Source organism: Anneissia japonica, unplaced genomic scaffold (genome assembly GCF_011630105.1).
Source record: "Anneissia japonica isolate Jap-2015-1 unplaced genomic scaffold, ASM1163010v1 scaffold287941_len684077_cov200, whole genome shotgun sequence".
In the NCBI taxonomy this organism is placed as follows: Eukaryota; Metazoa; Echinodermata; class Crinoidea; order Comatulida; family Comatulidae; genus Anneissia; species Anneissia japonica.
In genome coordinates this window covers 76,371-94,444 of record NW_022713799.1, presented here as the reverse complement: position 1 = coordinate 94,444, position 18,074 = coordinate 76,371, and the positions used below count along the sequence as shown (strand labels likewise).

Genomic DNA, 18,074 nt, shown 5'->3' with positions numbered 1-18,074 from the left:
AACACCCAATTTTGCATAGTACAATGGGAGAGGGAGAATGTAATATAGGGTCAACATTTCGATGATCTGTTCACTACAATGAAATAGCAGTACCTTTTTGCTGACTAATCAAATACACATAATTATCTATATAATAACCCTAATTACACGATGCCTCTGTATTTCCTTTGGGTATTTCGTACAGAAAGCTACGCAAGCTTATATCTGCTTACTGACGGACAACCTTTTTCAGCATCCCTGGTTTATTTTTACTGGGAAAATTAAAGCAGTTAATACGCTATGGGAATAAAGAGAGACAACTACACAGTAGCCTGAATAAGGAGATAACAAAAAATTGCAAAAACAATATAGAATCTACTTTTAGTCTAGAAACCATAAATCACAATCTCTTTGATAGACGACAGGATAAAAATGCACTTCAAAAGAGGAACTACTACTTAGCTATAGGATTTTATATTGCTAAACTAGGCTTTTAACAATTATTTTAGTACCATAGTCTAGTGTACTCCCATTTCAATCAAAACTATAACAAATTCATAATGTTCTATATTAACAGCTGCATCAACATTCATGTGTAGTTGAATTGATGAAACTAACAAGCTAACCATGTTCACCATGTAGTCCATTTAATATAAGATTCAAATGGTTGTAAACTTGTCATCAGAATTAAGAGAGACATGCTTGTGCTTGCTTAGGCTATCTGCACTAGACATCACCAACCAGCCACAGGCGAACAGCAGGGATCTTGGCAGACGTGCCTCGCTGCCTGCACATATTGTCACCTCCTAATTTGTCAAACAATTTTGATAAATAATTGGTGGTTACACAATCGGTGCTTCCTCTTTGAGTTCATATTAGTTAATTTGTTAAACTCATTGTTAAAGAATTTAAAACAAGATAAAATAAATTCTTGAACAAAATTTTAGCCTTCAAAGTGTTTTGACATTTTTAATTACCATGTATAATTGTCCAACTATTATATTTCATTTCAATGTAAGTTTGCATCGAGGAAAGCAACATTTTTTTGTTTTTCGAATTCTGATTTAATGCAGTGAGATGCTATTTAACATTATTATCATTTTTTTTTTTTGTAATGACCAGATAATTGTTTTTGACTGGACATGTAATCTCAATATTTCTTAGTTCAGTATTTAGTTTGCAGGATAGTTTGCAATGATTTTTTCTAAATAAAAGTAACCTACTCAAGAACCCTGAGGCCTCTGTTCTACCACACAATAAACAACACTACAACTGTATTACCAACATTGTTAAATATACAATTCTCATTTGAATTTAGTAAAAGGATTTCTTTTTCCTTTTAACTTGAATAATTTAGATAAGGATTAAGATAAAATTCAAACAGTGAATGCTTCAACAACTTGAGTGCAAAAATCTTTTCATTTAGAAAGAATCGACCTGGGCTCTTAACCTTCTTCATTTGAAAATGTTTATATACTCCTTTGTGCATTTAAGTGAAACTTTTTAAAAAGCCATAAATTTTCCCTCTTTAATTTTAACGGCACTAAATACGTAGTCTGTATTTTGATTACAATGTGTTTCATTATAAATACAGATATGCTTTGTAGTATCTTTTGTTGATTGTGATGCACAATACCCTTCAATTGATTTCTGAGGTTTACTTGGTGGGCTACTACTGTAAAAGTGACAATCAATTCTACAAATTGAACAAGCCATAGTTTAGTTTGACGCACATGGGTATACTTAAATATCAGTAAAGTATTATTTTTTTTCAATTTGTAAACCTGGACTGGCAAATTGTATATATAGTATGCCAGTTATTTAGATCATCCAGACACTTTTTTTTTATGGATGTGATGCTAAATAAGTATATTTTTTTTACCTAATAATAGAGATGTCAAAAGAATGTAAGAAATCTATGTTGGAATAACTAAAAAAAACCCATGTTTCAACATGCAACAAATTATCTAAGTATAAAGAGGATTCATTATTCATAAGACCCTCAAACACCCCATCTATCACACCATGACAGGTGTTATAAACCCTTTTGCTCCAACTTCAGCTTTTCCAACTTAAAATTCAAATTTCTCTAAATGCCCAGGGTGGCTATAAGTTAGACAGATCCAGGTTAGCTTTGAGATCAAATGAGAAACCAAAATAAACTTCAAGATGTTCTGATGGAGGGCATTCAAGGAGAATGCTTTGAGGCTCTGGGGTAAGACCGCCAGTTATATTCTCATATCTTTAGTATTCCCAAAGCACAAATCTGGCCAAAAATATATAAAAGCAACATTAATGTTGAAGTGAGACATAGGTTTCAACTTCTGAACTTCTAGGACATCAAGGGAGTTTATGTTAACATCTTAATGCAACAATTTTTGTTATACTGTAGCTAATTCACCAACAAAACACAGTCCACAGGCAAACTATTTAATTTTAGTTGTATTTAATATACACTCTCAGTTTGAAACCTTTATCTATATTTATCTAACAAATATTCAATCTAGAAAGAAAAGATACAAGTCTTACTTTTAATATTTAAAAAATGTTACATCAAACACCTGAAAGTATTTTAAACTGAAAGCGAAGATTGAGAAAACAAAAGATGAAATAATTTAATTTGTTGGAAATTACTATATAAAATTATAATGAAAAGTAAAGTACTCTCATTTTCAAATATCAATTTTGGTCAAGATTCAAGTCTTCCAATACAAGCATAAATTAAGTCAGACAAAACAGTTCAGAAATAAATGGTAACAATATGTGAATGAAATTAATGGAAAGCACTATTTTCCGCCCATCATTTGCCTTAATATCCTATTGGACAGTCTGATACAGCCAAATACAAGTCCAATGGGAATGTTGTCTAATTTTATGCATATCACAGACTCCTAATATGCTTCTTCCCAAGTCTGGCTAGAAACTGGTATAAAAACAGAAAAAAAACGTATTTAATCACATAAAATATTCAATAATTGTCCAAGCAAGCAGTTTATGTTAAAAAAATCTAGTATACATTGCTCATAAAATGATTCATAAGATGGTGTTGACAAATGATTTAATACTACAGTAGTAGCCACTATCAAAAACATGCATGGCTATTTTCTTATCAAAGAATTTCTTATGTTTTTCACTGAAAAAGCAATTAATGACACATTGTAGTATGTGAATGACCTCCAGAATAAATAGACATAACCTTGAATATAGAAATGTAGTAATATACAAAACAGTTGAGAAGATTTCAAAAATATGTATTAGAGGTTACTAAATGAACAAGCTAATCTTGTTAAATGATTAAATTTGTTTTTACCTTTAATATTTTTTCATATCATAGTTAAAACTTTAAACATTCTTACACAATAACTGCAGTTTGTTATTGAAAATTCACTTTTAAAAACTTGTATGGCAGTATGGAATACATACAAACATATAATATTTAATTTTAAGTAGTAAATTTTAAATTTTAAACTTGATTTGAATTTGTAGTAGTTGCAACTTGTGTTTGAATATAAAACTGATTTCAACTTGTATTCAGTAATTGAAAGATAATTTACATTGGATCTTAGTTTCATACTGATAAAACTAAACGACGATTTTAAGCCAGGTATTTTACTGAAGGGGTGTTTGACAAAAAAATTTGATCATAGGTTAAAGATACAGATTTTTTTATTTTTAAAAACTGTGATAAAAAGGTCCCCCAGCTCCTCTGGAGTCTGGCTTTAAATTCCTTACTTTGCATGGACTATCGAAACTGAGCTTAGGAAAAATATCTACTGTATAAATTCCAATTCTATATATAGAATATTTATATTCTCCATCGGAAATAATTGTAAAAGCTTACAAGTTTTACAAAGTGCAGTCACTTTGAGAAATTTATCTTGAACTAAGTAACATACATTTTGATCATCTCGCCATTTGTTAACAATTACTGTACCTCAATTTATGTGAAACCCATGTCGACGAGGAGAATAATCGCTTACCTACCGCCATCTAACAAATCAGCAATTAAGTCTTTTAAATTCAAAATGACAAGGATGGCAATTTTGATAAATCAGGTGGAATCCAGTACTTATTTTCATACAATTGTAGCTAAAACTGTCATCAGTTATATCAAGGCTCAGGAAGGAAACATCCAAATGAAACTAATAAGGCTCTAGGTGGGGGTCACCTATACAGTGCCTTGACATATATTGCCAGACTTTGACTAGTCAGAAATCGGTTATTTTCTGTTCTTCAAGGGAACACTTGGAAAGTATTGTGATGTGGTTTTTTGGTAGGAAGGCAAACATCCTGGAGTTAAATCGAAACATAGATCACAAGGAGAAACTTGCAGAAAACTTGGCAAAAATAAGGATATCACCAACCAAAAAAGTTGGAAATATAAGTTTAAAAAACCTCAAGCTAAAATCATATTGTTTGAATTTACTGTAACAGTCAACAAATGAATGAATCAATCAATCAATCTATCAAAATCAATTTTTTTTCTAATGAATTTGATACTACTGAGAATAATACTACCAATTAGGCCTAATAATTTCAATGTGTGCTAAATTAATGGAGATAGTATATTTCATATTATAAACATTAATTAATTAATTAATTACAGTCATTATTATAATGTATTTATGTACATTTGTAATTAACGTTTTCTTTAATAATTTGCTGATGACTTATGTTTAGTTAGGTAGGATGCTTTCTGTTATTTGTAATTGTTAAATGATGAGGGGATGATCAGCTTCTGCAAAAAAAAAGTATTTCAATAAGGTCAAAAGAGAAGCAAGCTATCAATTTTGTTGCCATTTTTTACTTTTTCTATTATCACTGCCATGGTTGTCAGACATAAATGTACTGCCACCCTGCAAACTAATTGCAAATACATGAGTAAACAGTAAACAAACCAGGATAGTATACTTATCAGTGGGCCAGCTAATAAATGGCTGACAATTAATATTCAGTTTGACAACTTGTTAACAGAGGGACCATTCCCCCTCATATCAGGTCAAGGTTGTGCATCTTGCATGAGTTTAATCATCGTTGATGTAGGTATTTTTGTAAGCATTACCCCAGACATCAACAGATTATACTGGCTTATCATTTCCATCAAGTATTTTTACTTTTCCACTGCTAGTAAATTATGCTATATATCCATTAACATTTTACTCAAGGTTAGTAGAATTGCAGATTAGAACAAAACATAATAAAATGTATTTTGATTTCACTAGATTTCTAGTGTTACCAAGGGAGGAATAAATACATTTGAACAGGAAATTAAAAATTAAGATGTAAAAAATAAAATTCCTAGCAAGGAATGTACAAAAGAAGTAGATTGAAAACTGGCGTACAATATTGTCAGGTGTGGAGGAAGTAAGCTGCAATCCCTGTTGATTCCATTTCCTCCGTAGAGGATAACCGAAATTGTGTCAAACGGCTTTGTTTGCAAACAGTTTAGTCTGGATATTGGTAGGAATGGTTGTGGCAGCGTCACTAACTGTGAAAACATAGTCAAAACCAGACTGAATCTTCAGTGCTCCTCTAGGGACATATTGGGGATAGGAAACTGTAAAGTATTGGTGTTGAGGCATTCCTGACCCTAAAGATAAAATATAAAGCTTGAAGAATCAGCTTTATGCATGCAGAGAGCATATAGGTCTAAACAAAGTTTGGAAACCAAAGTTCATTCACTAAGTAAAGTTTACCAAAATATTTCATTGTCATTTATTGAATTTACAGTATTTAATTAAGAACTAATTGGCATAATAAATCTAATACTCTACAGTAAAACATAATCAGTTTTATCTCTATTTATATCGAAATACCAAATTATCATCATTATAGTATTCTCTATTAATCACCATCAAATTAAGCGTTATCTATATCGCCATTAACATCACTTAATATCAATGACAAATTATTGAGCAATTCAAAGTATTGACACACCAACATAGTAAACTACAAAGGCCTACCTCAAACTATCCTAATGTGTAGTAATTACCACCAATTCAAAGTATATAAATTCCTTCATCATAAAGTCAGTTTTGTACTGAACTCTCTCTTACTAACAACCAAGGGTGGATTTAGAGGGAGTGGCAGCCGGCGCCTTTTTGCAATGTCAAAAAAAAAAAGAAAAAAGAGAAAGAAAGAAAAAGAAATTATTGATCGCCCAAAATGCTTCAGAGGTTATTTCCTGGCATCTAAACAAAATTTCGTAGGGGCAAGCCCCCTGACCCCCTGGGTAGAGTTGTAGCTCATTAGGCTCAATTTTGGACATCTCTGGATTCGCCCAAAAACAGTAACGAAAATAATGACAACAATAACAATAATATATGAATATATAAAAAAAAATGTTAATGACTTCTACCGAAGATCAAATGCCTGTCTAAATCATTTCTCCTCAGTACCACACGGTAACATGGATCAAAATTGATAAATCTCCTGTGAAGAAGCAAAGTTTAAAATTGCACCTTAAACCTTTACTAGTCTAGAAAGGGACTCCCCAATGATCACACCTGAGCGGATGCTAATGCAAAACATGTCTTGTCAGGTACATGTATTTCCGTCCACATAAAACATGAGCAAAATTTGCAGCAAAAAAAATGAAGAAACGCTGCAGGTAAGGTATATTTATAATGTATTCAATCACTATCACTTTGCATATATGCCATGGTTTCACCCTTGAATACAAATCCATTGGTTTGTAAAAGAAACAAAGTTTAAGCAAGTTACTTTGTACTTAAAAGAAAACTGAATTCTAATAAAAATATTAGATGCTAAATTTCAAAAAATTTTTGTAAAAAAAAGTTACATTATGTAATAATCATAAGCTGAACCTTTTTTTGTTCTAATACTGGTACTGTCAATGGTAGTTCCAAATTACCTAGACTTAAGAAAACAGTTACTCCATCAGTAACTAATCCATTTAACTAAAGCCATCTGGACTTAATTTGCATAATTTCTCACTTGTATTACACAGTTTAAAGATTCTATATTTTCTACCTAATTTTATATATTGACACCTGTACTCAATATAGATGATGCAGATAACCTGCATGTGAAGAATTCTCACCTGGGATTTATCCATCAGAATGCATTACATTTCATGAGGAAAGGTAAAAAAAAAATTATTCAAAAAAACATCTACCAGTAATTAACTCCATAAACAAAATTAGGCACATTTTAAATACATTTTCATATCAAATGTTGTGTTAACCCATATACTGTACAATGAGATTATAATTTCTAGCATATGCCAGCTATTCATACAAGGAATGTAATTTGCATAGCTAATATGTAACAAACATTTAATTTATACAATTTGATTTTTTTTTTAAATCTCTAGTAAATATAACATCAATATTACAATAAAATTCAAGTTGTGAAATGAAATAAAGATAATTTGCATAAATGAAATACTTTTAACTCACCACTGACCCCACAAAAACTGGATGAAGGCACTGATTTTGATGTAGAGCGTTTGTAGACGGCATGTGGAAACCCTTCAGTGACATCATCTATCAGATGGTACAGAGGTTCAATCAAAAACTCCTCCCCTTCAGAGTTAATTATTCCATGCTACAGAATATAAATGGAAATTAATCAAACAAAAAATGTGATGATATATAGCAGGAGTGGGCATAAAAATTGGTCGGAGGGCCAAAGTGAATTTTTGATTTAACACCGAGGGCCGCAACTGAACTTTTAGGTTTCCAGTGCGCTTCCAAAAGCATTGCTTTTACACCACTTTATTCCCAGTTTTAATAATACTTTTTACAGATGGTCGGTGTCGGGCAATAAAAAACAAGGTAGGGTTTTAAATTCACTTTCCCGGGCTAGTATATATAGTTTTAACGATGTACTGTCCCCTTTTGGCAAACAATATAATTTAATTAATTGCTAATTTTGAAGTAAAGTAAAACTTTAAAATAGGAATAAGTGTATTTTTGAAATGTTTTCCTTTACATTTTTTTCCCAGATAATGAAAATTATTTAAAAATACTTTAATGGAAGTGTTTCTATTTATCATTATCTGGTGTATATAAATCCAAGTAAACATTTTTTTAAATACACAAATTTCTATGCTCCAGTCAATAAATAATGTTGATGTTTCTCCAAAAAGAGGAAGTTCCATAATTGATTTTTATGATTTTTGTCATCCTTCAGAGGCAATACATCAGTTAGTATTGAGGAAAAACAAACTTGAAACGTAAATTCAATATCTGAATGAGAAAACAAACAGATGCATAAATAATTCCTTTTTTAAATGGTTTTGCATTGACCTTTAAATTGACTGGTAATCAATTTAAGGTTTTTAGGTTTTGAAATCTGTAAATCAATTAAAACACAATTGTTTTAATAAGTTTTTCCTTGAGTTGATTTACTACATTTCACAAAAGGAATAATAATACTTGACATGAATGCATTCACTGAACAATATTATTTGTTTTCAGATTGTAGAAAAACAAACGATCGAATGGTTACAAACAGCAGCATAACAAGTCAATCCCCTGTGGCAAAAACATGTTGGGGCCCAAGTATTCGCTAACCTAACATTATAAGGTTGAGTAGACTGCATTTAAAGGCAATGTCAGTATTGAAAAACAATATATTGTGTGACTATATAAACCACAGAATCAACTTTTATTTTCACACATCCCAGGGCATATTTGGACTGGGGCAGGGGTCCTGGGGCTTCTCCTGGAAGTATAGGCGTTATGTCACAAATCTCCTAAATTTGAGATGCTGGAGTAAATCAGAATGTTCCAAAAATTTTTTTAACCTTTTTAACCATTCAAAATCTGGCTCTGATTTCATCCTTAATTGTATTCTGGATGTAATCTTCCTTACAGTGCCATGCTAGCATCCTAAAGTATGACCCTGTACACCTGTTCACTGACAGAGCCCCATCTAATCTCCGCTATGACCAAACCGCTAACAGGTTCACCTAGGCCACGGATATCCTTTCTTACCTAGGATAAGGCTTTATTGGGCTAAACTGATTCTGCTTACCCAGATACAGATAATCAAGGGCAGCTAGCAGTGATTCAGTCTTTACGTAGTAATCCGAATCATGACCTTTTGAGTCAAAACTGGAAATTAATAGTGAAAAATCGTTTCTTTACTGGAAACTTCCACTGCAGGTAGGCCCACTCAGCACTGTCATTTTCCATTCTCAATCTCTGGCCCTTGTCCTGACAGGCTATGAAGCGCCAAAAGGCAAGTGTAAGCATAAGTACATGCCAATTAACTACTGTATCAAGCAACTACAAATGAAAATAATAAAAATAAATATGGGAAATAAGGAAAAGCGTCAGGTCCTTGCGTCAATGAATAGTCAATAAAGAAACAACTTTAAAAAGCTAGCGCATTAATAATATGGACACTTGAGACATCGAATGGGTTTCATGAGTGTATGTAGTTAGTCCATACAACAACTCCCTGGTCCATATTATTACAACCATTCCACATGGACTTTCCATGAATCATGATAAATACAGAAAATATACATGAAAAAATAAATGGTCACTCGCTATAAAGACTCTAAGGCGGCAAGGCCATCCTCAATATCGTGACGTTGAAGGTTCTCACATGAAGAAAAGTAATCGGCACACAAGTAACTATAGCAACAGTCGGCAGCAGTTGAGCGCCAACGCAACCTAATAATACCGTTGAATAAAACTGGTCGTCAAAGATATTCTTTTGATGGGGCCTACAAAAATCCACTCAATAGGCATATAAAATAAACACGTTTCCGTCTTCAAATCGCATATACAACTAGATCGCAGCGTCTTCCGCAAGTTATCGGTAAATGCCGTTTTCAAAAACATGATGAGGTTAGGCTGGGCCTTTTTCAGTTAGTGTCTGTTCAACACTAAACAGACACTGCAGTCATAATTTTATTAATGTAATCATATGGACGCCCGTAAAACAACCGTTCATATAGACATATTGGAATAATCTTTTTCGTAATAAACGGTTTGTAAACGTTTACTGACATGGATTGCATATGCATATATAGACAGACAGTTACTAAGGCCTGTAAGATACGAACAACTCGCACGGCACGTTATTTGTTCTTGGAAATCAGACACATGGCCTAACATATAGTGACATTAAAGTGAGAGTAAAATAATGTAGAGGCTCTAGTTCTACAAAAATGACATTACATTTAACTAGACCATAGAGGCTGAGTCAGCGCGGAAGGAGATACTGTATAAAGAAAAAACTCCAATAAGCAGATGCATATTAGCAATATAGGAAGCTATTGGAATATCGACATGGTATAGTTCCGCCGAACATGCATGTGCATGCGCCTCCTAAGAGACTCGTAAACTCGGCTACGTCTGCCAAACGTCAGCCAAGCGTATCATCGAAAAAAGGATTATACGGTGCTATATAAAGCGCTGTAATTAATAAGGTAGACCAGTTAGCGTAACCGGTAGTCAAGTGGGGTAGTGGATTTGCCAAATGTATAATCAAGTAAAAATCCAAAATGTTGTGAACTTTGTCTATTCTGAATATAACCGTCCAGAAAATCTTCTTCATGGAAACGCATCCTTGACATCAGTGGGGCATACTTGTGATCCGAGAGATCCTTACTGTCACATTATTGTTTGAATGCTGCAAACTTCACCATGCTGATCCTAAAAATGTCATTACTGTAAACAGTCACCGATTTTTCTTACCCACTATTGTATAATTGATGCTTTTTAATGGTTCTCCTTACATCTAAAGCGACAATGTACCTTATGGACATCAGCAGTCATAACAAATTTGCGGCGTCATGCGAAACTGCGTCCTAGCATAGCCGTCATAGCAAGTTGCATCGTCATACGAGGTTGTGTCGTCATAGAGAAGTTACTCGCCCAATGTATCAGAGGGGAAACATTGTTTGTACTACAGATACAATCTTCGATGTCTGTGTCAATATCTTTTGAGAGCGACAATGACCCATTAATGGCGTAATTAGTGGATTGATAGACGGGGAAGAACAACACAGGAAAACTCATTCGGCCCTCATAAAGAGACTCCGCGTGTTGCATAACTCCGTCGCTGAAGCTGCATCGTCATACGAGGCTGTCGTCATATAGTGAGTTTACCCAGTCATCGTCACCCGATGCATCAGAGGGGAAGCCTCGTTTATACTTCAGATGCAATAATCTTATGAGAGCGACAATGACCCATTAATTACGTAGTTTAGAGATGATAGACGAGGATGAAAAACACAGACTCATTCGGATGACATCACCGGTCATAGAGACGTACAGTTGGGGTGTTGCACACGAATCTCCGTCGTCATACGAAGCTGCATCGTCATACGGATACTAGGCTGTGTCGTTATACAGGGAGGTTACCCAATCGTCGTTACTCAATGTATCAGAGGGGAAACATCTTCTAAACATCTTCTATAGTTACATCAGATGCAATCTATTTCTAAGTCAATTCAGAGCGAATCTAAATTACGTAGTTGGTGGAAATGATAGACGGGAATGAACAACACAGGAGAAACTTATTCGGATGAAAACTGGTGTCTGTTTGGTATTATGACGTGTATAAGTAAAATATGAGTCGTGTCTAGTCAAAATTATTAATATATCAATAATTAACATCAAAAGTGTTAAAATGATTTTTAAAAAAAACTGAGTGTTAACAAACATCCAAACTGATTGCATTTAGAATCATTGTGATATGAATTATAATTAATTTAATTTACACATCCGAATTATATGATATTATTAATGGAAGTGCGAAATATAATACTTACAAGGCCTTTGCAGTTACTTATTGAGATTTTTGAAGAAGAAACATTTCCGACCAAGCTGCCGTGGTAGTGGCAGTCATCAATCTGACGATGCGTAGTGTCCACGTGACCCGAACTACCTCGATATTCTACGATATAATTATGAGAGAACAACTTCTCGTTCAACGTAAGATTAAGGTGAAAGTGAGTTCCCTGTGCTACGAATTTATAATACAATATTTTGTCTGTTTTTATTGGCATGAACATATTTGGAACAGCATGCCGCCTAGTTCGTTTTCGGCTGTTCAATATATCATAGCTTATATGTTCCCCTTTATGATTTACCAGCGCAGGTAGAACAGTCTCGTATGTTTCGTATTCTGTGTGCCCCATGGTTTTAGTCATTGGCCCTATGGAGAGAACAGATCAATATATTTACAATTATATTAACAAAAAATAACAACAATAACAAAAACAATAATAATGATGATGATAACGACAATGATTGTAACAATATACCGTAATATTTAACAACAATACAAATATTAGTAATAATAATATTAATAATTTGGAATAATAAATAATAATTACGGATGAATGTATTGTCTGGATATCTGAGCCCTTATTGCATCCTTCAACCAAAAGATAAACCCACATTAATTGAGTTATGTAACATTCTATGGTACTTATAATAAACTAGTTGTGTAGGCCTACTGATTTAAAAAAAATCGTTAATCAACCATCTAATGAATCAACTCACCATAATGATACTCATTTTGCAGCCCCGTTCCAGCGGGAACCATTACAACTAAACTGCACAACCAAATTAAGATCGTCTGTAAATTGTTCATTCCCATAATACTCAAAAAATTCAAACAGCGCGGCAATCTGCTAAATCAATACACTAAAACAAATTATACAGCAGAATATAAAATTCAACACGAAATACTGAACAATTCAAAAATTTTGCCTTGTCAATATAATAAGGCTTGCTTGGTATTTTTTGAATGACGTAGGTCTACATAAATGGTACATTCCTCCTAACAACATTTTTCTAATATCACATCCTGCGTAAAGAAACCATCAATTGAACTTGAGTTGTAAAACTGTGTTGCGTCAAAATGTGTCCCGATTAAAACCCTCCTGACACTAGAAATAACTCGAAGGAAATGGGTCACGATTCATAAGTACAGAGGTTATAATATCCAGATTTGGTAGAGGACTCGAATCTGCAGTTGTTTTTCGCTTTATATATATCGTTTTAGATCCAGGAAAATCAATAAGTTTGTGGAAATGCTCCTATTGGAATAAGGGGAGCACGAATTGGATGTAGAGGCCTAGTTACTAGTCGATCGAGTGCTGCTTCTGTAATCTCCTCGACCGTCTGCCGTGATTGCTTGGTCGTCTGTTAATTTTGAAGCCAGGTTGTTCGTGCCAAACGAATTGTGCTGCTCAATTTATGTGGTTTCGTCACGTGCGTATCTGCTCTTACCTCTACACTGAAAAGAAAAAGAAGTGTCAAACAACAATCAGTAAACTAAGACAGTGAAAAACCGCTAACCTTTCAGTTCTTTGTTAATATGAATACATTTCCGCTTTAAATTTGGAGTTTACAACCAAAAAGGTTACAATATTGTTTGATTATAATATAGTTCATAGTCCGTAACAGAGCTCAATAAAAATTAGGATCATGTAAAACGAAAATGTCCTTATTGTCATACAACTGGCACGTTTTGTGGATTTGGATGAAACTAATACAAAATACGGACACGATTGAAGGGCGGAGTAATAATAACATAGGCGGTCGATCACGTCAGTGCAGCGGTGTCTCCAATACAACAGCTAGACACGCCCACACTCGGAAAGTTTGAATTCCGCTAATTACGCGTCGATTGAGGTAGTATGGTTGTACTGTATTATCCTGGCATATGTTTATCATGTCTTTAAAAAGTATAATATTGTCGAATGAGATTATATTGACTGAGATAACACCAATTAGGTATAGGCCTAATCATTTATGATCATCATAAAAGCAGCAATACAAGGAGGCGAATATACAAAAATCTAAATATGTAGTACAGTGAGCAGTTGTCCACCAATATGCTAAAGTTTATCAGAGGTTGTCTCGGTTGAATTTATGAAGATGTGTGGCTCCTCTGATGATATATTGTATTGGTGGTGATTATAAATGATAACCTTGATGTTGATAACGGATGGTTGCCACGATGAATGATAATATGCCTACTTTAAACGGATAACGATAATAATGAATGATGAGTTGATAACATTAATAGTAAAGTTGATAATATTAATAGTAAGGATGATGATGATGATGATGATGATGATGATGATGATGATGATGATGATGATGGTGATGATGATGATGATGATGATGATGATGGCATTGATGCCATTGATAAAGACGTCCATTCTAATCAAGTTTGATGATTACTAATATTTAATTATACGATTATTATTTTTTACTTTTTATTTTTTAATGATGATGAGAATATGATAGGAATGATGATGATACAGTATTGATAAGGATGGTGATAAAATTAATTTATTCCTAGATGAAAATATTGATAAAGACTATGATTGAAAGAACGATTTAGATAGGCCTAACAGCGATGCTGTTGTTGATTAGGCCTCTATGCTGATAATTTAAAGTTGCAACAACCATTTTTTCTAGAATTGAAACGAAACATAGAACTACTGCACTGGAAATTCGGAATTATTTTGTTTGATTTATTTCTTCGATTCAAATGGTCAGAACCATAAGGCCTGTAACACAGATGGGTAGAAGTATAAATGAAAATCGATCGAAAAATAATCAAAAAATTATATTAATATTAATAATAACCATTATTGCGTCTCCGTTAGGAAGGAAATATCTCATCATAGAAAACAGTCATGGTGACGTGTATTTTTAGATTTATAGTTTCTGTTGTCGGATCAATCACTAGTCATGGCCTATATGAAAATGACATCCCAATAAAGAATCAATTTGCCTACAACGGAGTCACAGCAAGACTGGCACTTTTGCCCAACTCAGTTAGCACCGACCTTCTCTGAAGAACAAGAAGACAAATAGAATCGCGGTGGATGTGGCTTCGTCGCGGCTGATCAGCAGACAGGCCGTCCCTGTTGGATGCAATAAATCCGCAAGATTACATCCAACTAGGCGTTAATGCCGCTGCTGAGGGGATGTTGCTAGAAGCTTTTTGAGAGACGTGTAGGATCGTTCAGACACGTCACGAGCAGCACCGGGAATAAAACAAACATTCGTTGTATTTAATTGATTGAATTCTGAATAGTTCAACATCTCTTTCAAGGAGGTATACCTTAATACATACCAACAATAGCGAAATTTGAGGCACAAGGAGACCATTATTATTTACTATTTTCTACACATCATCAGTAATATTCTACTATATCTGTACAGTAATTGTTATACTGTCTTTATTGTTTGGATCTATTGTCACGTAATAGATGTTGTTAATGTAATTACAAGTTGCAAAAAAAATCCTTTTCTCTCTCTCTTTTCATACTCTACTGGTAATTTTATACCTTAGGTATATATTATTGTATCAGAATCAGAAAGCTTATATTATTTGTAACAGCTACTTAAACATCATCAATAATGCATATGAACAATAAATAGCTCCCTTGAATGAATTATTGAAACTACACACGTCTCTACAAGTGGTTAGATACACGGCCGTCGGATCTATGATTAATGGTTTGAATTTCCGATGTATATTATAATCTAACACATTCTGATTCATACACCAAAACTGTTCATAGTTCAGTTGTTATGAACTTTAAGACTCAGTTGTTCGTGCAGACATACGGGAAATGAGTCACATTTGGATTTGTTGATGCAGAGTATTTCACAAATAGGCATATGGCTACATAACATTATCGTAAATACAGGGGAAACACATCGCCATACATGCTTACATGTTTAATATGCCTATTTTTAGTAATTAAACATCAAACAGCCATGATAAATTACATTTCACAAACAATGTACTGTATGGCACAGGCCTACACGTGTACCATGACAACCACGAGTGGAGGTGGTATAATACTGGTGTGATATGTTGTGGGTACCACGCGATATGCTGTATCGTGTCGATAATGAGAGGCAGTAGGCCACGAATGTGACATATGGAACACAGCGGATGTTCAAAATAAATTTAGGAGATCTCCGTCTTCAATGATGGATTTGGTGGCGTCATGGGTATTTGGGGTTTCGTATTATTGTAAACAAAATCGAATTGCAAATATAATATCTGTTGTAAAACGGTAGTATATCTTTCCACTCTGCTAAGCAACGCAAGAAAACCACAATAACAAGCCTGCTGCACATCTGTATGATACAGGGAATCGATCAGATCCTCTCCTTGGCAATGTCACGTTATCTTCCTTATGGTGCGGAAAATTAATATTGACAGCTGGCAAAGGTTCTAGATAAGGTTGCCGGTAAAATTACGTTCAGTTGGCCATTTGTCCAACGGCTATAGGTTTATGAGGATATCTCATGGGTCTTTAATATAGAGCAGTTACACTAAATATTGACCACTAAACTTACCACTGACCTGCGATTTTAATTCAGCGTCGATGAATTAAAGCACTAGAGTAGGCCTATATAAAGGTAGGCGTTTCATTCATTCATTCAAGGATTTATTCAAAATCTACATTGTAGCCAGTTGCTAATTTGCGTAAACCTTTTGGTCTATGGTTGAGGATCCATTAAAAAGGGAAAATGAACCACTTTTGAAAGTTGTAAACTATGAACATGAGTGTTATTTACATAGTTTAAAGGGAAAATAACTTTAAAATTTATATGTAACACATGCGGACGAAGATCAATCATCCCACCTTAATTAAACACTTCCTACCAATATGTGCACATTACATACTATAAGCAAATCATGAAAACTTCCCCTTACAATAAATATACATAAATTAAATGTTGTAATTATGTTGTAGGCCTATATAACAGGTATTTTTTACCTTATTTTAACAAGGTCTATGAAATCATTGTTGTCTCAAATAGCAAATAATTAGAACTTCAACGTTTACGGATGAACAATTAAATTGACGACAATTAGACCTAAATGCATAAAATTCACCGAGGCGTATTGTGGGACAGAAGTCGAGAAAAGGACTGTGGCTCACAAATTAACAGATACGTACCACAGCCAGGATGTCTCAGAGACAGCGGTTCTGTAGATGAACCAGCTCCTACCCCAACTTTTTTTAAACTTCCTTTCCCAAGAAGGACGGACTTACCTGTCAAAAACCAAATATAAAGAATGTGTTCCTAAAAGAATTCCAGATAGACATCGTTTTTAACTGTTTTACGTTGATGATTCCAATCTTTGGTCGCATACAACTAGTTCCACAAACCGACTGTTATATAACCATCCATGTTCCTGAATAAAGGCAGACAGTTCCAGGCTCATATAAGCACACTTACGGCACAATCCGACGGCACAAACTGTCGGCTTGCATCTATATAAAAGTGGCCATCTCGCGAGGGGATCAGATGCAACAGTTGTGCTACTCATAGGAAAGATATAAGTTCGAAAGAGGGCGCTGATTCGAAATATTCCTGTCTCTTATACACATCTAGATGTGTATAAGAGACAGTATATATACTGAATGAATGTGAATCAGAAAGATAAATAATGATAATTGGAACGACAATCATTCATCAACGAACAACGAGCCGACAAACAAAACAAATAATAAAACATCAGTTGACAACCATTGAAACTATAGAGGTAAACAATATCATTTATATCACCATAATGAAAATATGGCGGTATAAGGTGAAACTAAGGTCGATCAACGTAAACGTTTTTGTCATAAAATTGCGACCGTCAATCGTGACAATCTCCGTAACCTTGAAATAACAAACGTCGCCTTGAAAAGTAAGTACATGTACAGTATTCCATACTATATTAAAATGATGTCACCCTTGATTACGTTATTCAAATTTTAATATCTATCAAAATAATCGTGAGACTGTTAATGTATGGTTGTATACAACAGTAAGGTTCTTACAAGGGAGTTTGAAACACATTATTCAGAGTCCCATATGTCATACTTAGGCCTACCGGTGGACCTTGGTAGGATAACCTCCTTCAGGCATAAATCCAATTCCCGCTGTATTTACCTGTTTTACCAATTGGATTACAGCAAACTTTTATTGTCCTTAAATGAAGGAAAAAATCATTCTTAAATCCTTCTTGGTAAAATGTAATTCCTTTTAATAATTTCAAAAGTGAAGAATTATTGTAATAGCGGTATCAACTGTAAATATGACTTCATATTCTAATGTGTCTGT

General features: G+C 33.9%; 1 protein-coding gene across 10 annotated transcripts in view; it reads right to left on the bottom strand.

Annotated features, from left to right (window-relative positions):
* Positions 1–18,074, bottom strand: part of LOC117108757 (A disintegrin and metalloproteinase with thrombospondin motifs 6-like) — an 86,261-nt gene that overhangs the window by 60,163 nt on the left and 8,024 nt on the right. For 6 of the 10 annotated variants that reach the window (XM_033250897.1, XM_033250890.1, XM_033250898.1 and 3 more), the window contains 3 exons: positions 12,474–13,212; positions 11,738–12,123; positions 7,401–7,548 (listed from right to left, as the gene is read on the bottom strand). In XM_033250897.1, coding sequence (XP_033106788.1) covers positions 7,401–7,548; positions 11,738–12,123; positions 12,474–12,570 — 631 coding nt within the window. In that variant the 5' untranslated portion in view covers positions 12,571–13,212. Of the gene's footprint in view, positions 1–7,400; positions 7,549–8,942; positions 9,154–11,737; positions 12,124–12,473; positions 13,213–17,014; positions 17,297–18,074 lie in introns of those variants that run through there. The other 4 variants (XM_033250894.1, XM_033250896.1, XM_033250899.1 and 1 more) reach the window with 4 other exon arrangements.